General features: G+C 42.4%; 2 protein-coding genes and 1 long non-coding RNA gene across 4 annotated transcripts; 1 reads left to right on the top strand and 2 right to left on the bottom strand.

The window, feature by feature from the left end:
• Positions 1-60: 60 nt before the first annotated feature.
• Positions 61-17,445, bottom strand: wipf1b (WAS/WASL interacting protein family, member 1b). 2 transcript variants are annotated; one of them, XM_069539126.1, is made up of 10 exons: positions 17,307-17,445; positions 10,713-10,823; positions 5,975-6,077; positions 5,661-5,790; positions 5,252-5,419; positions 4,452-5,154; positions 3,790-3,890; positions 3,448-3,675; positions 2,775-2,888; positions 61-2,401 (listed from the first exon to the last, which is right to left on the bottom strand). In XM_069539126.1, the coding sequence occupies exons 3-10, from the start codon at positions 6,032-6,034 to the stop codon at positions 2,349-2,351; spliced, it is 1,557 nt and encodes a 518-aa protein (XP_069395227.1). In that variant the 5' UTR covers positions 6,035-6,077; positions 10,713-10,823; positions 17,307-17,445; the 3' UTR covers positions 61-2,348. The 2 variants fall into 2 exon arrangements, with proteins under 2 accessions (XP_069395227.1, XP_069395228.1); XM_069539127.1 differs by lacking the exon at positions 17,307-17,445 and having other exon boundaries at positions 10,713-10,929.
• A 1,929-nt stretch (positions 17,446-19,374) lies between these two features.
• Positions 19,375-22,372, bottom strand: ciao2b (cytosolic iron-sulfur assembly component 2B). Its single transcript, XM_069539129.1, has 5 exons — positions 20,911-22,372; positions 20,526-20,605; positions 20,216-20,341; positions 20,069-20,114; positions 19,375-19,909 (listed from the first exon to the last, which is right to left on the bottom strand). Exons 1-5 carry the CDS (start codon positions 21,035-21,037, stop codon positions 19,809-19,811), a joined length of 480 nt encoding a protein of 159 aa, XP_069395230.1. The 5' UTR covers positions 21,038-22,372; the 3' UTR covers positions 19,375-19,808.
• Positions 21,710-22,687, top strand: LOC138413708 (uncharacterized). Its single transcript, XR_011246121.1, has 2 exons — positions 21,710-21,837; positions 21,977-22,687. It is a non-coding gene; the product is annotated as an uncharacterized lncRNA (long non-coding RNA).
• Positions 22,688-22,937: the final 250 nt, after the last annotated feature.

Here is a 22,937-nt window from a genome sequence, read left to right as displayed (position 1 = left end):
TTGTGCAAATGATTACTTTAAAAAATATAAAATTATAGACGTCTTAAATATCATGACACATTTTTGTATCAAATTATTACCCAATTTTATTGCACAAATATATAAATGATGCATACCACTCATCTGATAATACAAAACCAGTCACTACATCTGGATCCTTCCTTGTTTATACACAAATGATTTACAACCTATACTTGAATAAAAGCACATTTCAGGTCAAGTAAAGCACATAAAGCATCCTAAAGCATTACATTTGTTTATGTAAATAGGTTTTATTTGTTTGTGATTGTCTTAAAGTAAATGTTTCTTTGTCCAGCACATGATAATAATACATCATGTATACAAAAGACCATTCAAAGCAGTGCTGGGTGAAGCAAACGTAATACTGCACAGTTCTTAGACATAACTTAAAATAATACAGTCCTTCAATACCACTGGATTAAATCATACAGGTACAGACATGACTCCATCACTGCAAGTCAGGGTAACTTTTAACCAAAACAGCAAAACATAATAAATCAGATCAACTGTAAACCAATGCTGCCATTAACTCACACCATGTCCTTTAAAGCATCTCAATCACACACATCACATGCATGCTCATGTTACACGTGACAAATGAAAAGTACCGTTCAGTGGTTTCAACAGAAACACGTACATGTGAATATACAATGTGAAGGCACACGTGGCTTTGGCAAATCAAACGTGCACATTTCCCCCTGATCGTTTTATGCAGCAGTGGCAAAGAAGCTGTAGCCATTTCTAGTTTGGTTTCAGGTTTAAGTATTGATGTTGGAATCAAGACACTTTGCTTAATATTGTGGATCAGGGGTTTTCAAAGTCTGAGACCGTGGACGTCTCCTCAGCTCAACAAAAGGCACAAACTCACTTTAGTTCACTTTGCAAAATTTCTGGATGCCTCTGTGATTATGATCATGTTATTTAAGCATATAGACACTCAGTTGAGCAAATGTAGCATAATACTGAGGTTTGATGTAACTTCAGATTAAATCAAACACATTAGAACAGTCGATCTTAAGGCATTTACTGGCTTCTGACTGAGAAAGTGGGAAACAAGAAAATCCCCCCCAATCATTGTATCTCTTCACTCTCTCTTTCACTAAATAACACACACTTAGGTTCTTCTACCCGATCTCCTTTTGAAGACTAATGTAATAACTAACAAAGGTCTAATATTCTAGTCACTCAGCCCCCACTTTGAAAACCTATGAATGATGCTGCTGTATTGCTTCTGTTTTACATCAGCAGAGGTTATCAAACCCTGGAGAGCAAACTTGTATTTACATTATTTAAGGCACAAAAGGCTTTTTCCCTTAACTGTTTAAGCAGCCTCCAAGAACAATCCTGAACAGAAAAAGGCACAACACAATGAGAGAAACAGCTTATTGAAAGACTTTAGGAAAGCGACTGGTTGCACTCTCAGTTCTGCACTGCTGCATGACGACCCTGGGATTTCAATGTTTTTAATATTATCTTTAAATAATGAGTTATTCATATATTTATGATTCATCCATACTTCTTATCCTTTGAGGGTCGTGGGGGGAGCTGGAGCGAAACATTGGGCGAGAGGCGGGGTATCACACATTCACACCTGAGGTCAAATTAGAGTCTCTAATTAACCAAATCCAAGATGTATGTTTTTACGACTCCGGGAGGAAGCTAGGGCTCGTAAACACGGAGAGAACATGCAAACTCTACACAGAAAGACATGTGAGGTGACAGAGCTAACCACTGCGATGCCGGGACACTATCACGTGTTGATTTACATTTTACGGAATGCTGTCGGGAATATGTAAACAGGTTTGGGGAAGGCACATGTACAACCTGTCAAATGCTGCTTTATCTGACGAGAGAGTTTGTATTCTTTTCTGAAAGTGCAGCTTGTTGATAAAATATAATAAGCAGGCAATGTATGGACTCTAGTGTAAATAAAAGAGTCAAAGTTTATGAAAAATACAACTTCTCTTGAGTACTTTATGTTTCACAGCAGCCACATCAACAAAGCATCTTCCACTCACAACGTGGTTGTAAAACATAAAAAAAATCATATTTTTCTTCTGGTACCCAAAAAGGTACAAGTCTATTTTACATTTGATCTGAACACAGTGCGGAGAAACGGGCTTTGGTCTTTCAAAGGCACGTGATGTAAACTCAATGTTTTTTTGTTTTTTTTGTGAGTTTGTTCTTTTACTTGGTCGACTGTATTTCACACGTTGTAGTCACCACAAATAACAAACGCTGTCGTTGAAAGCAAATTGAGAGCAACAGAGAAGAGGAGGGAAACAGGGAGAATAGTTCCAGGTGTTGTCTTGGCTACCGCCTCCTCTTCACCTGGGTATCGGAGGAAGAGGAGGAGCTCCTCTCTCCTTTTTACCAGAACCTGGAGAGAAGAAAATCAAGAATAGAGTCAAGGATTTTGATGTAACTTTCTTCCACCAGATGGAGCTGACGATAAATAACTTTAACCTAATTGAATTCTTTAGTGCTAACCATCAGTCTAACTTGGTGGTAAAAACAAATCTTCATGGTATCATAGGGCTGTCAGTGTATGAAAAAGTGAGAAGTGGTTTTTATGAAAACTAGTGAAGAGACTCCTCAACAAACTGAAAACCACAGTCAGGCGTCTGATGACATCTGATTTTTTTCTTTGATCCTGAAAAAACAACATTTTGGAGCTATACTACACTAACTACACGAAGTGACATGAGCATTTTCTAATCACATTAAGACACGTGTGCGTGTCTGTGTCTGACCTCTGCCGTCAGTCTTCCCAATCTTGCTGGGGTAGGTCTTCTGGAAGGGCACGTAGGGCTCAGGTGGAGGAAGGTCTGACACCGGATGGAAGGTGAAGCGACACTCCCACTCATCTGTTAAAGGAGAGAAATAGAGATCAATGGCTGTCGTGCGCATCAGAGGCACTCAGAGCGCGAGAGAGTCAAAAGGAATGAAGTGGTACGAATTCGTGTAGAATTGCAGAAAACGTTTATAAACCCAGGTCTGGGCGCTCAGTCGGGACCCCTCCCCTCACTACCTGTCTGCACCATTCAAACTTTCTGTCTTGGTTCAATGGGACAGAAACAACACACTCAGAGGTCAGCGAGTTTCTCTGCCATCGCTGCACACAGTGGAACTGGTGTTTAAGAAAACACTGGGGGCAGCGGGTTTCTCTTGTTCCAACTATGCGAGTACAGGATCCTCAACAAGGCAAATGACTGAAATCTGCCTGCAGACTTATTAGTGGTGCAGATGAACTTACATATTAGATTCCTGCTGGATTTCGTGGTTTTATTGTTATTAAATCTATAATACTGCTTTCCTTGCTGGTGAAATGCAGAATTTCTGGGTTTTGTTTGTTTCATATCTGCTCTGTGTTTTCAATCTATATATTCGAACATTTCAAACCAGCACCAACAAGGACCTGCTCACCCTGTATCTGGTTGTGGTGAGAGTTCTGGAAGCCGTTGCCCATGGGTGACGGAGGAGGTGGAGGGGCTCCTCCCACCCCGGGCCTGTCTGGAGGGAGGGGGGGTCTACCGCCAGGTCCACCGCGAGGGGGATCTGGGCCTGGCCGGCCAATCGGAGAGGGAGAAAGCGATGACCTCACACTGCCCCCACCCATGCTACGACTTGAGGGAGGAGGGGGAGGAAGAGGCCCTTTGGAGGAAAAAGTTAGCTGGTGAATAATGGCTCCTGAAGTTATTTTAAACTTTCTACTTTATTTCTAAATGACTTGTATGCAGCCGTAATCCACTGATGAAGGCCGTTCACCTGAGCGTACTGAGGATTGGTTCCTCCCAAGAGATGGCGGTCTCTCGTTGGGCGGGGGAGGGAGAGGCCCTGTCCGGCTATGAGGCGGAGCTGGACCATGGCTGGTGAGGAGAGGAAGACAACTGTTTCATCAGTAAAAGGACTCCTCTTGAGAAGAGAACAGGTCACATGATGGTCGAACATCCAGTTACCAACTCCTGAACATCACTGAAACTCAAAAATATTACAGCGAGTGTAGCTCAGTGACATCCTGACCCACTTCCACTCTGATTACCACATCCAGGGCCAAAGCACCAATTAGCAAGAAGCAGAAGTAACCTACAAAAACCCAGACATGTTTGTCAAGCAGCGCTCTGTACAAATGTTCTGTGCCACTGTCGATCGTAGAAGTGTCTGTTAAGTTTGGTGAGAAAAACAAGTGAAGGGACTACTGCAAAAAATAAACACCACAGTTTAAAAAAAGAAGTTCATCCTGCAGATTGTAATTATGCGCTGTAGCTTCTGGAAGGGTGATTCATCGAGCTGTGAACTGATCATGAGGAGGTTGGCATCAACCGTCATGAAGTTTATGTCACATGACACATCTGGCTTCTCTGCTGCTCAGCCATTAACATTGAACTAATGTGGATTTCAGGCTGTCACAAGTAAAACTTTCTTGGTACCTGTTGAGTGAGGTGTTCCTCTGGGGTAGACGAGGTGTGCTGTGGTCGTCCCCTCCAGCTGGGGTGGGTGGGAGAGGCGGAGGGCCCGGTCGCCCCGGTGGGAGAGGAGGCCCGCCGGGTGAGGAGCGAGGAGAGGAGGAGTTGGAGACAGAGGAGGAAGGTTTGGAGTTGACAGAGGGGGGAGGAGGGGGCATGTCGCGGGGCATAGATGGCCGATGACCTCCAATAGGTGCTGGTGGTGGCGGGGGCCGGTCGTCGGGAAGCGGGGGTCTCCCTCCAGGAGCCGGGGGCATGGGGGGTCGGCTGCTGTTTGGGGGTGGAGGAGGTGCAGAGAAGACTGGTCTTGAACCAGATGAGGAGCCTCCCGGTGGGGGAGGCAGATGTCCGTGTCTCCCTGGGGGAACACTGGGAGGTTGAGGCACAGAGGCCGGGCTGGGTCTTGGTCCTCCAGGGAGCGATGGTGGAGACGGTCCCCCACGAGTCTGGAAGGACTGGGTTGGTCGAGGTGTGTTGGGTACAGGGGGAGGGGGCCCTCCTGGAGTGTCTTGTCTGGATAAGAAGTTCGGGCGTCCCTTGGGAAGGTCAGGGACGCTGCTACGGACACCGCCAGGGGCTCCTGGGAGTTTAGGTGGTCCACCAAAGGGGGTGGGGCCACTGGAGCGGCCTCCTGGGGGGAGCACAGGTCCTCGGCTGGGTGCGGAGTCTGGAGGGATGAAAAGACAAAATGAATTCTGTTACCAGATGCAGTTTTTTTCATGTCGGTCACCTTCATCAGTATTAGAATAATATTTTTTTTTTACCATTGGTATCTCTGTTTCCAGCAGACCTCAGTTTTGGCATCCCTCCTGCAAACAGACCTCCTAAACTAGGCGCACCACCTCCTCCTCCGCCTCCTCCGCCTCCTCCACCGCCTCCACCTCCACCTCCCCCTCTGCCGCCTCCTCCTCCTCCTCCTCCTCCTTTGGGTTCTGAGAGGACAAACAATTTTTTTTTTATTCATTATTTAGTCCCTTTAGTTCTTGAAAATAATCTCATCATTATAATTTATTTATTATTTTTTTGTGAACTATTAGTTTTAGGACCCTAGTCTGTCGTCCACCTTTTGGACAGGTGGGTTTTATGTGCGTCTTTACTTTTACTTTCTTATGTTGTCTGATTGTTGTTTTATTTCCCTGATGTTGTAACTAACTAGTGCTCTTGTTAACTCACGGTCCAGTAATGGTCCACTGCGGTCATTGGTGACAGTTTTCTTTAATCTGGCTCCTTTAGAGATGTCGGTCAGCAGAGCGTTCCGTCCCTGCTGCTGTGATCGATTCAGATTTGGTTTCTGTGTGTTGGCCTGAAACAAACAGACACACACACAGCATTATATAGTCGCTGAGTCATTTTAAATGTGATAACAATAGAATCCCTATTAGGCGGCGGAGTTAAAAGACAGTGAGAGGACTTAACAGGAGAAAATATGTCCTGAAACAATTCATCCAAAAGATGTCTCTGCTGTGCATGAGACCAGACTGACTTACTTCAGCGAAGGTGGGAGGAGGGGGAGGCCCAGGGGGTGGTGGGGGAGGTGGGGCTGGCATCTTCCTCTCTCCAGTTCACTCTGTCTGCACTGGACGCTGCACCCTGGAGGACGGATCACACAAACACTTAATCAAACAGAGCAGCACAGTAATCAGACACACTGATTCTGCAGCTACTTCAGCAGCCGCACCGCTTCCTGGAACTGGAGACTCGGTGTCCACAAGGGAAAAACAAATAGGTCCCTGCAGACTAAATATGAATGCAGCCTCAGCATTACTTTATTCTGAATGTGCAACGGGAGCTCATTGATTTTTCACTGCTATTTTCAACCTGCAGTCCGGACAGACAACAAAATGGATGTGGACTTTTCTCGAGTAAAACCTTCGCCCTTCAGGGACGAGCAGCGATTCTAGTTTTATACGATATGAGATGATTGGATTCCAGATAGTTTATTAATCCCTGAAGTGTCACCTTACACATACAGTGTGGTTGTTTCAATTGTGATAATTCTTTGCTTGAAATATATCAAGAAAAACAGGTTTCATCAGTGAGCAGGTGATAAGAGTACTTACTGGCAACGGCTGAATCATTATTAATGTTTAATCTTGCAGGAACTTACTTGAGTGATAATATATAATTAATATCTATAATTTGATTTTAAAAGCTCAGAAACCCGATATCTTAGCAACTGATACACAATCCACACGAGAGAGAAGCTGCATTTCTGTTCGTGCCGTTCCCCCGAAAAACACTTTCAAAATAAAGCACGTCTTTGACGCAACATTTTATCAAGCAAACACGAACCACAAACACGTTTCAGACAAATAATTCCATGCATCTGATTTTCTGCAGCTGCAGACACATGGTTAAATCTCGTGTGACCTTCTCATCACATGTACCGCAGCATCGTGGCCGGTGTGACTGGAAAACACGCACAAACATCAGTGATGCACACTTCAGATAAAGATGTTAAGAATTCAGGAGCCAGTTAAACTCGAAGCGGAGGGACCATGATACAACCCCCTCCCTCTGTGCATGCTCGCACATTCACACCTCAATACTCCTGTTTCCTATCACACTGCTCGACCTCTCACTTCATTTTAAGTCTCACACACAGTCACACCATCATCTGGGGGCCTCTTCCTGTATGCTGCTGACAAACAGGAAGTCACCACACGGCTCCGGGACCGCAGCTATCCGGTTACCAGGATGATGATGATGATGATGATGATACCTCTGCATATCAGCCTTATTTAAATTCTCCTCCTCTCTTCCTCTGAGCCGTGCAGCACCACCTCCAACGTGTTTATCACCTGTGTTTTTCCTCCTTCTCTCCTGTTCTGTCCTGACGTTCATCCTCCTCTCATCTAACAGCACTTTCACATGTGGTGAAATCTTCTTTCTTCATCAACTACACATACATATAAATGAGTTTCTAGTTCATCGGGGTCCTGCCGATACACACTCGACCAATCATGAGTCAGACTCAGCCTTGATAAGAACTCTTTAAGGTGACAAAAACTTAGAAAAAAGTTCACCTTCGTGGGGCTGCAATGTCGTCCATCTTTAAATACCCTCCAAGACCCAATCAGTGCTGAAGAGATATGCATGGTCCCCAGAGGATGAATCCCAATGACTTTGGTGTTTTGACTAAACTTCTAGAGCCGTGAGTTTGACATCTGGAGTTTACGTGAGATGTTTCCACGCATATTAAAAACTGGTTGGAGAACTGCTTCATTCCCTCAGAATGAAATGTAATAACTTCGGTGATTCCTCAGATTTAATGCAGAACAATCATCCAAATTTAAAAAATCCTGCTCATATACCTGGAAGACTAAGGACGTTAGTTTCTATAGAAAAATATTCAGACAATCATGATGAAGTTAAACTTTCCAGTGAACAGACGGATGAACCTAAACAATCTTATCACTATTATATCAGTTTGTAGCCTGCACAGACAAATATGACATTTTTATATTTATCTTTCATGTGACTGTCACTAATTTTCCAACATGGGGTTGAAAAGGGAATGATGGAAAAAAGGAAATAAGCTTAAACACTTAAACATTAACCAGAAGACATGTGCAGTACAGATGCTTCAGTGTCAAGAGCTTCAACCTTTTCATGCAGATTGTAAATGTGCAAGACGTGGAAGTTAATTTAATAAGTTGATGAAATACATGACACACAATTACAATCTGAAATGTTAGATCTTAACGGTCTGTTTAATCAAATAATGATTTGAAAGACTAATTACGTTGGAGTTACTACGAGTCATTCTCCTGTGAGACGAGTGAACCAGTCTCGGCAGGGGAAAGGTTCTGGTTTGCACAAACTTGAGCTGAACAGGAAAACGTCACTCACAGATCAGACCTGGCTTCAGAAGCCTCGTCGGCAGATTTCAAGATTTAAAGCCAAATGCACATGTGCGTGTTCCCACAGTTCTAAATACTACAGATGTTTCCACTGGGGCTACACAGATTAGATTTTAAAATTGTGTTGAATTCATGAAATGTCAGCTCACCACACAGAACTTTAAGGGAAGGCAGGTCAACAAGAAGGAGGAGAGAGCGAACACTGTCAAGTCTTATGAATATGACTAGGTTTCAGCTTTCATCAGGATATAGAGACTTTACACATTGACTCATTTCCTGCAGCAGTGATGAAACGGCGCTCGCAGGACTGCAGAGGTGAAAGCAGCAGATAAAACGTGTTGAAAGAGAAAAAAACACTGTGATGGGGAAAAAAAAAAAAAGATCTCCTTGGTTTCATCAAAGTCACAGTTGCAACTGCAACTTATTTGCATAACGTACATAAGATACATTCAAATGTGGAAAGACTTGAAACATGTCAACTGAATCCAGATATAAACTGACTGTCAGTTTGTGCAAGATGCGCAGAGGAGACATCTACTTCCGTCAGAGGAAACAGGCCTGTGCTAAACTATTAGAATGCACAACTTCTTTCTTTTCTAGATAACACACACACACACGTACGTACACACACACACACGTAGCCTAATATTAGCTAAGCCTTCACAATGACTGCCTTGAAGAGAGAGTGAGAAGTATAGGGGGGAAAGATGTGTGGGATTCCAGGGTTGGACCCTTTGAACACACACACACACACACACACACACACACACACACACACACACACACACACACACACACACACACACACACACACACACACACACACACACACACACACACACACACACACACACACACGGCTTACATATGTTTCAGTTTAGAACTGGCCATAAAAAGGGTTCTCCATCCTGCCACTGAACCCCCTCCACAGCCTCATTAGAGTATCTGCACACGCACACAGACACACACACACGCAACATAGCATGGATGTTTAACCCGTGTTAAACCTGCTCCTTCTACAAAACTGAACATGTTTATCTCAGGCTCACGTTGTTGTCAGTGGGGGGGACGTATATGTATCATCATGTTATCACCTCGCTAAAACTTTTCACTTGATATGTTCCAAAAACAATCAGACACACCGAATGCTACATGTGAACATATATATATATATATATATATATATATATTCTGTCTCCACAAAACATATAGTGCTGATGGTCATGAAAATTAAAAGATCAAACTCTGAGTGTATTTTCAACATGACCTTGGGGAAAAGGTAATTTCAGACATTTTGAACGCACCCCCGTAGAAATAAATGTGTCGGCTGTGCAGAAACAGTGCTGAGTGGCTAAGCTAACATCCTGTGGTGTGTTGACACACACACACACTCACACACACACCAGCTGTAAAAGATGTGGTTCTTTGAAGGTTAGGTTAATTAGGTTAGGTTAATTTTAACAATGACATTTTTTTTAAATAAAGAATTTAGTGCTGAGAACCTTTCATGTCGGAGAAGTTGACAGACGAGTTACTTCCTCTAGAAAGGCTTCTCTGTATTCGTCTTAATAATGAAGGGATTTCTGAGAATCTGTTTCCAGTTAGAACATTAGCACCAACAACAGGTTTTAATGCTGATCGATGTTTATGATGTGTTAGCAAAAGACAAGACTTCAGGACTTTTAAGTAAAGACTGAAGAAGCTTTAGAAAGAGAGAAGAGGTTCCTGCACACATGCATTATCTTCTCTAAAGGCATTGAAGACACAAGAAACTGTTCCTGCTGGAGCCATAGTCCATCAGTGAAATGACCGTTCTGATAATTAATCGTTTCAGTCAACGCTTTTCGTCTCCTCAGATCTGAAGACATTCTGTTCTTCTGTTATCGTAAACTGAACATATTCTCGTCTGCAGACGCGACCTTGCACTTGGAGAAGCTGACCTTGACCTCTGACCTTCCTGTGGGGCTTAGCATCATAAACACACTCACAAGATACTTACGAGCAAATGAAACCAGACAATGCCTGAGGAGGCAAATCAATATTCCCATTAGTCACCAACTTACAGAGTCTAACTTTAAAGCTAATGGATTCAGTCTCTCTCCACACTCAAGAACATCTAACATCTGGCACAGTGGTTCAAAAGTTTTGGTTATAAAATACATAAACAATAAATCACGTGCAGATGGATTTTCTATAAATCAATTAAGATTGAGTGCTGCATCATTATAGTACAAACAGGAAACCATGTCAGATAGTTTTACCATGACTGGGCTGTCAGGCAAATCTAATCTGCTCTTTCCTTTACTCTTGCAACGTGCTGAAAATCTGACATCGGAAAAAAAACCTCAGCATCTCTACTTACTCAGTCTGTGTCCATAGAAGAATCAGCAGCACGTTCAGGAGACGGTAGAAGAAGCTCTTTAGTTCATTCCTCGTGAAAATGTAAAAAACGAAGAGCTGCCACAAGAAACAGCTGAAAACAGAGAAAAGAGGAACATCATCTTAACATGTGTTTAAAAAACATTCAGAGGCGTGTTGAACTTCTTGATTCTTCTTCCTCTAAAGTCAAAGAAGAGAAGAAGTCACTCACACACACACACAAGCCTTATTTGCAGCAAACCACTTCCTCTTTCTCAGTTCTCCCATAGACTGTATATAGTTCCTCAACTGGGGGAGGGATTCCCACTGGGGCTCTGGATTAAAATAAAGTCTGTAATGAAGTGTTGTAATAATAGATAGGAGATCATTTTTAACCGACCTGGAAGAAGATCAACAAAATATAAGAATACAAAACATTCTGATTTGTTTGTAATCAGTCTAAATATTGACAAATGCATTAAATAACTCTTTAAGTAGCCTCATTTTTCAAACTTCAAACTGTGCAGCCAATGCATGTTCTGACTTCTTTCATTTTCATCATGATCAAAATAATTTTGATGAATTTTTGGGAGGGAAATTCGATATTTAATTATTGCACCGCATCAGTAAACTTCCTGCATTTGGATGTAAAATTTTAAAAAATGCGTCCTCTTCTCAACTGATGGCGGATTCCAGGCTGTACTTCCTCTGCACGTTCATTGAGAGGGAGACAAAGAAAAGCTCATGATGTGAAAAGCATGAGACATCAGCACAGAACAGTGATTGTTGACACTCAAGCGCAAAGTTCGGCTGCGACTTTGTGCATGAAATCCTGTGCAGCCCGATGAATAAAATGCAGAAGTAAGAGACGCAGAAGCAAAAACTGAAAAGAGAGTCGAGGACAAGTAATGACGCAAAATCGCAGACAGTAAGAGGCCTGTATGTCACTGTTCCAGATTTCTGTGTTGTGTATTTCACAAAAAAATTAATTTGATTGTCTATTTCAATTTTTTGTTTTCAGTGCGTGTTGCTAAATCTCATGAAATTGAGAACAAACAACAACAAACATTAAACAAGATTTTCCTCCGTTTTATTCATAAAAAAAATAAAGTTCAGCCTCTATTTAACTGAAAGTTAATTGATCCTAGGCGTTGGTGCTGCTGGACCAAAAGGGGGTTCCACAGCTGCCACTTCCTGTGCTCTCGGTGTCACACTTCCTGCCTCGCAACACAGTCAGCGGCAGCGTGCCAGCCCTCCATCGGCTGCACTTCAATGCCCTCCCCCTGCGTCTCCTTTTCCAGCAGAGGCAGAGCTGCATCTCAGAGTCACCTTGGCTTTCTTCCCTGCGCTCAGCTGCTTTTCTTCCCCAGGATCCAGTCGAGGGGGAAAAACGTGTCCGAGCTGTTATTTTACTTAACCATAAAAATAAAATAAAATAAAAAAAACCACAGACCTGTGTTTCCCATGGAGGAACGCTGCGACGCGCCAAAACACTTTTTCCTCACTGCAGATTCTCGAAGTGATAAAGTGACTAAGAATGAAACAACTGAAACCCAAATAAACCTCCACATCCTCCAATGTAAAGGTTGAAAAATCTTCCTTAGAAATCTGGAACGTGATTTTTTTTGCCATTTTAAATATACTAAATGTCTAAATACATAAGAAGCAGTTTGAAGAAACTCAGTGTTCAGGGTTTGTTGAAACACTTTTCAATCTTTTTCATGAATTGCTGCTGTACACTACATAAAGCTGCTTTCACACCACGCACCACTGGTGAGGACGCACGTCCACACTAGACGTAGAAAGGAGGATGAAGCCTTAATGTGTCAAACTAAGGCTCGAAACAAGAGTTTGACATCACACATAATACGGGGGGGTTGCTGCAAGGTATACAGTTGCATCTGTTGTATGCACTGAATCTTATGAAGTGTTGTGAGGAGAAATAAATAATGCAAACATGCATCAAATGCACCGACAGCTCAGTGGAAGGGGCTCGAGTAAAGTGGTATTCCAAGGCTGTGGTGTTGTGGTGTGGCTGTGACGTCACACACACGCTGTACGTTCATTCAGCACCAGGATATTAATCACTGCATCTCAGGCCTCTTAATTCCTCCTGAGCTTCATCGCAATATTTTCAGGTTTCCCTCTTCGGTGCCCGGTGACATCACCCTCAACACACACTCTCTGAAGTGATGTCAGCAGGTTCAAGTGTTTGTCATCTCAAACATGAATGTGGTCGTTTAGCTCCGCGGGGCAAACGCACTCATCCAATTCATCATCAGCTTAAACAACAGAGAGAGAGAGGAGAGAGCAGAGAATCCGTCCTGTCACAGTCACATGAACATTAGCGCAGCTCGCCTACAGGCTCCTCGGTCACTTAGATGCTTTGTGATCACTCGTCACACCACATATGACTCACTTACTCTGGGCCAAGCGGAGATGCCACAGGATGTCAAATGGATGTTCAAACGCTTAAGCTATGTGAAAACTAATTCTGAGAGATAAAACAGACAAAGGTTCTTTCAGACGTTGACAATGACGGAGATACAGCTGCCTTGCTTTCTCAAACTACTTCAACTTTTTTTTTATTCTCTTTTTTAGCAGAAACTTTAACTCACAGAGTTTCACCTATTGTTTTTCGTCGTCATGGGGCCCAAAGCCATAGCTTTACATTCTGTCTGAAGAATCTCAGTTATCCAGGTCATAGTATCTGCACCAGCTGTACTTGAAAGAACCTCAAGCAAGTACATCTACATACGTGTACATGTACAACCTTTCATTCTTTTCATTAAAAGATTTTCAGTCTGGTGCAGGTTTGTGGCTTGCAGCGTCCATCGGACAAAATATACAGAACAAAACAACCTAAGTATTAACTTATATTTACTCCAGGAACATTAAATACACACTCCTCTATGTACTCCTTCTACTGTTAATTTAAAATTGTTTTTTTTTTAAATATCACAGTGAAATGAGGAATGTATGAAAATCTTCTCTAGAAGTTCTTCCTTGACTCACGTGCCACCATTCCATAAAACTTCATGAAAATCCTGCTGATTTACGAACACACAGATGAAAACATCACCTCCTGAATTTAAATTTACACACAGATTAAAGCTTTATTTAAAAAAAAGAAAGTTTAAAGAAGGAATTTAAAAGCAGTGACAGATGTAGCATGTCTAATCTCAGCGGGTGAATCGTTCCAGAGACAAAAACACGACAGACGCACTTTGGATTGAAGGAAGATTCGGAGACTCTGAGTCAAATTCAAGTCGAGAGACTTCTCTGTTTTATTTTTATAACAACATACATATACAAAAGGTCGACAAAACTAGAAACGCACACTGAGCGATGAATACAAATCAAGAGCAGCATTATTACTACCTCTGCATTTCCTGTGGTTATAAATAACTTCAAACTCTGCTGGTGACTCTGAGATGTTGCGTTATCAACACATGGTCATGAGTTTGAGAGCCGGATGGACGGAGAGGGTCAGGATCACATGGTTTACACAGGAAACCGAGCCGAGCACAGACAGCACAGTGCTGCATTGTGTTTTCACTACTGCCTGCACACGCTAAACAAATGCACATGCTCTCCTCCGACCTCAAGACACGATTCACATCACCGAACAATGCTGCGTTCTTTTTAAAACGCTCATCACTGAGTGCACAGCAGGAAATGATGAGAGGTCCTTAAGAGCCTCTGACTTCATTTTGAGGCTCTGGAGGAGCGGGGAGACGCGGAGGAGTTTAACCCAGCCCCTCGCTTCCTCACCGACTCCGAGTTCGTCCCACTGCGCTCCTGAGGAATGCCAAGAACTCAGAGCTGCAATGAGCTGAAAACTAGTTCTGTCACAAAGTGCATGAATGAGAACACGACCAGAGGCGACACCAGCGCGTAAAAACAAGAAACCACGACCAAAAAAACCTCCAACATGTTGTTTAACTCTGAAGAAAACGTGTCGTCAACTGCAGGAATCCTCCAACAGGCTCTGCTGCTCCTGGGTGACGTCCAGCAGAGGAACTAGTTCAGTCCAAAATAATAAGAACCACATGCACATGTCTATGGATAGACTTCTTGTTAGTTCTAGTAGAAAATAGCCTGATGAAGTCAAGTCGCATGGATTAGTCATAAAAGCCTCAGACTACTGAGAAACGCCAACATGACATCACCGTCACAAATAAGTTTCTTACGGGAATTTTTGTGGACTGAAATTTTTTTTTTATATAAGCTCTTATCTCTGTGAGACTGGACAGATTTAGGAAACTGATCCATGAGATCACATGACCTTTCTCAGCTTTAAGGCCCCATGTTCCCTACTGCTCTTCAGTATTGTCCTTTTCCTATCCGAGGAAACATTTGAGGAAACATTCCTCCTTTACAGTTTGAGTTCATCCAGCAGCATCTCGTGCGTGGCTCAGTGAGAGCGACTGATTTCAACAGTTGGTTCAGGTTTGACAACATCTTTGCTGCGTTCGCTGTCCTGTTGTCAGACTGCAGCGCGTCTCGAGGCGACTGGAGACATTAGTGGAATTAATTGTTTTTCTGCAGTCGTAAATAAATGATTCAGTCAATTTGTGATCATGTGCATTTCAAAGAATAATAAACCAAACATGAGTTTCATGAGACTATTTATGGCACTTCCTCTCTCTTCTTATCTAACTTGACACGCAACGTTCAGTTACAATGCAATATGAAGGGGGAGGCATTGAAAATGTTGTTTTCAGGACAAACGCTCACAAAGTTGAGTGGTATATGTAAATACACACAACGAGGTTTTGGAATCAAATGATACAATAGATTAAGGTTTCAGTAATCACATGGGGAGAACATGATCATATTACAAAGTGAATTAGACTTTTGTTTTACTGTGTGTTTCTGATGATTCAGGCTGAGGTGTGAATTAAAAACATCAACACAGAACAGATTTCCATGAAACTTGATGGGAGGAGGAGACAAGGGCCAAGAAAGAAAACATTAAAGTTTGGACTGTAAGTCTGCAATTTCACAGACGTCGTCGATCTTCAAGTAAAAAACAGAAGGGATATTCTGGGAATTGAAATCTATATGTGTGTGTGTAGGGGACTGAGGCATGTGCTCCATTGAGAGCCATTCTAGTCCTATTCTGATTTCTGTGTTTACTGTAGTCGAGCCCAGAACATGTGATTTACATGATTGCAAATCCAATTCAAATAAAGTCGGTCAATTAATTTAAAACTCCTGAAATGAAGATAACAGTGGAAGCAGATTTCAGAAAAGCCTGGTGCAGAGGGAGAGCGGAGCGGCCACAGAGTTCAGCCTGGTGCCCATCAGATTACACTCACGTTGACTCTCATTTACTCTGGATTCCTCCATTCAAAAGCAAACAGGCCTTTATAAACTAAATGTTTATAGAAGCGAGTCCAGCCTCGGAGTCGGTGTGCATGTGTGTGTGTGTGTGTGTGTGTGTGTGTGTGTTTGTGGAAGTGCTTACAGCCAAATGGCGTTCTGTCAAACAGGTTGTGAACAAACACACACACATGCAAATTCCTCTTCCTGAGCTTTCTGACTTCGTGCCAGATAATATTTTGGATGCTGTCTCCAGCTGAAGTCAAAACCATTCCCGCTTTTCTCACTGGTTCGTCCCACTTCCACAGCTTGTGTGCCCTTGAACAAGGCACCTACCCCCCCCCCTCCAATCTGCTGCTTGTTATGCATTACAGAGACTTATCATCCTTATGGGGACATGAATTGGATCCTGATAATGCTCATCGTCAGATCTTAAGGCGAAGAAGTCGTGCATGTTACTCCTGCTGTGAGGACTAAAGACATTTAGGGGACTGGTCTTTCATATGGCAACATAAATCATATAAACATTACATTTCAAGCCACAGAAGTCATGCAGACGTGTCTGTCTGTGTCTGAGTATGTGTGTGTGTGTAATCATATATGTGAGTCTCTTCCGGATCGTTCCCAGCATAAACACAGACTTTAGAGGGACCAGCAGTCCTCACATGCCCATAAAACTCAGTCCTAATGAGGTAAAGCCTCATTTCTGAGGTCCTGGGTAAGTTTAGGGACAAGATGTGAGTTGTGTTTGGTTTTGCTTGAGCATGGGTGAGGTTGGAGATCAGGCTTCTGATTAGGTTTTTTCCACAATTATTGAAAGTAAAAGTCCTAAACGAGCATGAAGCTGCACAAACGTGTGAGTCCCACTCTCTGCAAAGCTCCTACAGAAAAAATAAAGCGCCATGTGAAAACACTGCAGTTCAGCTCGCTGACCACAGGCCCGATGCTCTGTTCGCCTGGGACCAGCTGCATCCTCACTGCAGACACACACTGAATCAAACAAACAGCGGATAAAAGACGCACAGTTTGTGTTGGGGACAGAAAAGGACAAACCTCGGCCCGCGGCCACAGTCGCAGCTCTGAGCCAAACCGAACCCTGAGACACACAGCCAGCCCGGAATCTGCTGCAGACACTTTCCAGAAGATGACAACTTCTTTTTTCCTGCTTTGTGAGACAACTCGACTCTCTCACGGTTTCCGCTGCTTTTTACGCACAAACACACAAATACACAAACACACACACCTCACACCACATGCGTGCTTCACCTACCTGAGAGAGAAGGAAACGCTGTGCGCGGTTAATGCGCGTCCATCGACCGTCTCACACGCTGAGGCTGTGGCTCTGGACCGATGTGCAGCCTGAAGTCTGCAGAGGACACGGCTCCACCCGGAGCCACGCAGACACTGGGTTGAGTCAAGTCTCTGCTAATGGAAACATCATGTGGGGAACGTTAGCAGAATACTTTCTTGATCCCAGGGGGAAATTGTGTTTGTTACAACTGCTCCGAGTAAAAGGTGGAAACATAACATATAAAATAAAATATGAAATATATATATAATATTGAGCGTACTCTACATTGAATCATGGCGGAGGAGGAGGTTTCGTTTTTTGTTCATTGAGGCCATAAATGGTAAATAAAGGGCAAGTGTAGCCACATCTTCAGATAGCATACGGGTTTGGGCCACTTAAGGCACAGACGCAACACTTCTGTCCTTGTGGTCAGGTGCTTCAGTCGAAGTGTAACCTGCAGGGACCCGTGTGGTAAATGGTGACCAAGGCCCAAAATAGCATAAAAAACGAATTCGGGCAACCTTTGGCTGACGTTCGGCATTGCTTTGGTTGACGTGTGGCCCAGATCTGGGCAAACAGGAGCCGTTACTCCAACATACATGGGAACATCCAGCAAGTTCAGTTGAGTCGTTTTTGTGGAATCTTGCTCACAAATAAACGAACAGACGAGTGAAACGTAATATTCACACACACACATGTCTAAGAAACAATATCATCCAAACTGACCAGACCCCCCGACGACTGTTCAGCTGCAGCCCTGAGCTAACAACCACCTGGGCCTATTCATAAGAGGGAAAGGAAACTGTTGGTGGACACATTATTTCCAATATTTTTATATTATTAGAATTCGAACTGCATCATAAATGTCAATGTAGAGTCGGGGTTCAACAGATAGAGGGTTCACCGGGCTTATTTCTGCAGAGCTACTTTCTAATACATTTCCATTCATTAGATGTGTCCTGAACTGACTTCTGGTTTCTCTGCTTCCTGTTGACTGAACTCTGGGTATTCATGGCTCTGGCTGCTGCAGCTGCAGCTGTGCCGGCTGGGTCTCTGATCCGGGGTATTAGCAGTGATGCAATGTTTCCAGATGTGGAACATGGGGAGAAAGGATCTGTTTTAGTGGAGCCTGAGGAACAACAGTTATTCCTCCACAACAAGTACATGTGTGTGTGTCTGTGATACTTGAGGCTCAGTGTTGTGACACTAATGAGTGTTCATTTTGTTGTTGTGCAGTTCAATGTGTTTTTCTCCTGTGGTGTCGCAGATATTCTGAAAAGGTCTATTTGTTTTTTACTGTTTTATATAGTTAACTGATTTGTAATATTATATTAATTTATAATATAGATTCAAGGTGATTTACAGGGATATTAAACACAAGGACAAATTAAACTATTTAAAGTCAGAGAGCAGAGTCTCAAACCAACAAGAAATCCAGAGTAAAATAAAAGAGATGCAGATATTAAAAGAGGAAAATGAAAAAAAAAAGGATAAATTAAATAAAAATGTAAAATTGAGTGAAAGGGGTAAAATATTCTTTGAGATTATTTTGAAGTGACTTCAGGTTCAGTCATTTGACAGATAATTGAGTCTCAGGTGTCACAAACACAAGTAAAGTAACTACAATGTTTTTTCAAATAAAAACACGTGTCTCAGTATCTGTTGTATTTGTATCAGATCTGTGTGAGTGTGTGTGTGTGTGCGTGTTTTAGAAAAGTCTCTCGGTTTGTTGAGGTCAGTGAGGTGGGAGTTTGTGGAAGAACATGCTGCAGTTTGTTCTGCCAGATGTTCTCCTATGATCTGATGGAAAGAAACTTCACATTCTCACCCTCCACAGCTGGAAACAGCTGAATCATCAGAAGAAGGACAAGGGCGCCTCCTGGTGGACTAATAACGACATTACATAAGTAGTTTTACACAAGTTATAAGTAAGGGTGTGAACTGACATGGAGTGAACACTGAAATCTCACTTTTGAGACACTGACATATTGATGTCAGTCGGTCTGAATATTACTTGGATGAAACAAAGCTTTGAAAAAAAAAAAACTACCTTCATTATTTTATTTAAATTACAGACAGGCAGACTTTTCATAAAATTTCCAAAGCATTAATATAATGTGTATATGACTGAATTGAATTATTTCTGCAGACTCTGAGCAGATGATGAGTCAGAATATTTTCCTCCTTTGATAAGTTTACAAATGTCATTATATAAAACAGGCATCAACCTTAATAAAACGTAACCAGAAGAATTTCTTCACTTTCTCTGATAAAATCCTCAAATCAAATAAATCCTCTGCTTTGTTCAGACTATTCTGCAAGATGACAAACACGTGTATTGATCTCTTTAACACAGTGAATACTATGTTTCCTGTTCTTGTATCTAGCATCTTAATAGCAGGCTTTTCTGGCTGATCAGAGAGTTGTGCTGCAAAATATTATCGGACGCTGAAAGAAGAAGACGCAGAGCTGATTGGCTGCTCAGATGCTCCTGCTGGACAGACACTGGTTGACCACCTCAAGCAGCGAGGAGTTCTCCAGAGCTGCTGCCACTCGCTCTTTGTCGGCCAGCTGTTTGTTCACTGCACATGAAACCACAAAAACACAGTGAAACAAGTCACACAACATAGAATCACATTGAAAACTGACCAGTAAACATGATAAACACAGGAAAGTCAACAGGATATATCCGAGGTAAATGTCACAGTGGATGGAAAAATAGGGGTTGTTATTGTTTTTACCTGCTTCCTCCGAGGCGTGAGTCCCAGGAGTGATGTGGACATCGATCTGAGAGGAAACGAGAAAAATACAAGTTGTGTTCACGTGAACTCAGAATAAACAGGGGGGGGGGGGGCGGTGTTGAACGTGCATCTCTGGAGCCGGCGCACCTTGAATCTGTCGGGCAGGGAGCGCAGCAGCTTGACTTTGATTGACAGACCTATGAGTGTTGCCATGCTGCAGTGAGGGATTGTGGGAGTGAACTCGACACCGACGGTGCTCTCTGCATCATCGACCTACGACAACAGGACAGAAGATTAATAAACCACGTACTGAATTCATGTCAGCTGGGACTGGTTTCAATTTTTACTTTTGCAACTTCCAAATATATATATATATATATATAGTATATAGTATTCTCCCCCACATTCATCCTGTAGTAAAAGTAGAAATACAACAAGCAGGATGACAGGATCGTACCTTGACTCTAATCTGCTCCACCACGTTGAGCTCTTCCAGAGACAGAGGATGCTCCGGGTCGTTGATGGATCTGATCAGATGTAACTTTAGTTAAAGACACAACATGAGAGAGGAGACAACATGGAGGACACCTGTCTTCTTCTTCTTATTGTTATTATTATTATTATTATTGTTGTTGTTGTTGTTGACTCTTACAAGAGACTCCGATGATCTAAAAAAAAACCAAGATGGCTGTTTGTGTTTACTTCACACCACCCATCTCTGAGTACATGCTAGCGCTAGCTCACGTGTTAGCACGAGTAAAGACAGAATGAACACAGCAGGAGTTCGAATGGATCTCCAACAGGAGCGGAAGTGAAGTCGCTGTCCGACGGAAACAGGATATCGAAGATCTCTCTGTCGTCGATGGGGTCGTGAACGTCTTCATCCTCGTCGGTCGCCGTCAGCAGCCTCTCTCCGGACCGCTGGAAGATCACCGGGTTCGCGTTCTCCAGGCGGCTGCCCCCGGACATCTCTCACTTCTCTGATACTCGTTAACACGCGCCGATATGTCCGGACTTGAACCTGTGGCGCTGAGCGTGGCTCCACCAGACACCCTGTGCAAACACTTCCGGGTTCGACGGAGAGCGACAGAGGCCAAAAAGCGCGAGAGACACTTTTAAAGGGACAGTGCACAAAAAAAAACTTTACAGGGACTTTTAAGAAACTTGTAAAGTAAAGGATTTAAAAAAAAAAATCTAATATCAAAGTAAATTAATACATGATTATTTTAAATACATTTTGAATTATTGATCTGCTTCCTCAAGATATAGCTTGAATCCCTATGTGAAAATGATTTAATTACATTTACACATTTAGATTAACGTACATTTATTTTATTTTGTAGGTCAATGTTATTTTCTGTTATTGGTTTGATAAATTTTTTATTTCTACTCATTTTAATTAAATTTTCCTGAACTCTGTAGAACAGCCTTGAGTACCATGAAAGGTGCTATATAAATGTATATTTATTATTATACATTATTATTATTATTATTATGTGTACGGTCCTTTAGTACTTCTCTTTCAATAGTACTCACTACATTTAATTGGGAATATTGTACTTTATGCTCCACTACATTTAGGACTTTTTGGCAATGTACAGTATTATTGTAAATACACAACCATGCCGGCTGGTTGTGATTCTCCATTTGTCCACCAGATGACACAAACTGCTTATTTTAGCACTAAACAGCAGCATTGGTGTAAGTTTGTCCAGTTTACATCAAAAACTCTAACAGAGGACAGAATTAGCTTCTGGCAACAGTTTAAGGTGAAAAAACTGACCTATTTATTTGATTTTGTGCCAAATTGAAACCTTTCCACTTTCCATCCGTGTAAAATAGACCAGAGAAGAGTGAAAAGTCACATTAGAGTCACTGAATGCAGGTGAATGATCTTTATTCCACCAGGACCACCACCATGTGGACTCACCACCTGCAGCCAAGGTCATCAGGGAGCGGAGCTGTGACAGCAGGTAAAGGCAGGAGCCTGGACTGTATCCTCTCTGGCCTCGGGATCCCACAGGAGGAGCTGGAAAGTGTGGCTGTGGAAAGAGGGATGTCTAGAATACTCTGTGACCTGAGCTCTGATACATGGAAGACAATGGATGGATGGATTTTTACTTTTAAATTTTGATTCTCAATGTATATCCCCACATAAAATCAGAATGAAATGAAAACCAAGGGTTTTCAAGCCATATTCAAAAGTTCAGGCATTCTACATGTGTGGCTCCCACATAGTTATTGTAATAATTATCTTGGTTGGCATGAGAGCAACAGGGCTCATATTGTACTGTCTTACATAATAGATAAGAATTTAGCTGAAAATAAGACCAGAAAACCTGTTTCAGCTTTCAGTAAAGACTGATTGAAACAAACCCTCTTTGAAAAAAGGAAAAATCCTCTGTCAGGAAAAATGTCTGCCTCTCATCCATTCTTCACTGGTGCAGTGACGAGATCATCAGCGGCTTCGCCTGTGGCCACATCTGAAATGCTGATTTCATCAGGACAGAATCTTAATGAGCTGCTGAAGTCGGTGGAAAAGCAGGAGAGCGGTCGATATGAAAAGCTTCAGTTCAACATGATGTGTTCACCTTTTGAAATAAAATGTGCATATAATGAGGCTGTGTTTGAGAGCTGACACCTCGGAGACTTTGTAATGTAAATGTCACGCAGAAGGGCAACGGCAGAAGAAAAGGCCAATGTCTTTTAGCAATTATGAAAATTTAGATTAAGACTAACAATGTTTTCCTTCAGGATGGAAATCTGTTTGAGATCAGGGTTTTATCATAGTGAAAATGATTTGAGTTGGTGAGTTCTTCACTTGACATCTTTGAGATAAGTTTTTTCTAAAGCTTCACTTCTAAACAAA

This window comes from Paralichthys olivaceus, chromosome 14, assembly GCF_024713975.1.
Source record: "Paralichthys olivaceus isolate ysfri-2021 chromosome 14, ASM2471397v2, whole genome shotgun sequence".
NCBI lineage: Eukaryota > Metazoa > Chordata > Actinopteri > Pleuronectiformes > Paralichthyidae > Paralichthys > Paralichthys olivaceus.
This window is presented reverse-complemented; position numbering and strand designations above follow the sequence as displayed.

What these genes read in the sequence shown, in the direction of transcription:
- wipf1b (XM_069539126.1), bottom strand. Translation starts at nt 6,034, where the DNA reads ATGCCAGCCCCACCTCCCCCACCACCCCCTGGGCCTCCCCCTCCTCCC. An exon ending in CAGTGGACCATTACTGGACC is followed by an intron (nt 5,420 to 5,660) that starts GTGAGTTAACAA and finishes TTGTCCTCTCAG; the next exon opens with AACCCAAAGGAGGAGGAGGA. An exon ending in TCACCACAACCAGATACAGG is followed by an intron (nt 2,889 to 3,447) that starts GTGAGCAGGTCC and finishes CTCCTTTAACAG; the next exon opens with ATGAGTGGGAGTGTCGCTTC.
- ciao2b (XM_069539129.1), bottom strand. Translation starts at nt 21,037, where the DNA reads ATGTCCGGGGGCAGCCGCCTGGAGAACGCGAACCCGGTGATCTTCCAG. An exon ending in CGACGACAGAGAGATCTTCG is followed by an intron (nt 20,606 to 20,910) that starts ATATCCTGTTTC and finishes AACTAAAGTTAC; the next exon opens with ATCTGATCAGATCCATCAAC. An exon ending in CCCTGCCCGACAGATTCAAG is followed by an intron (nt 20,115 to 20,215) that starts GTGCGCCGGCTC and finishes GTTTCCTCTCAG; the next exon opens with ATCGATGTCCACATCACTCC.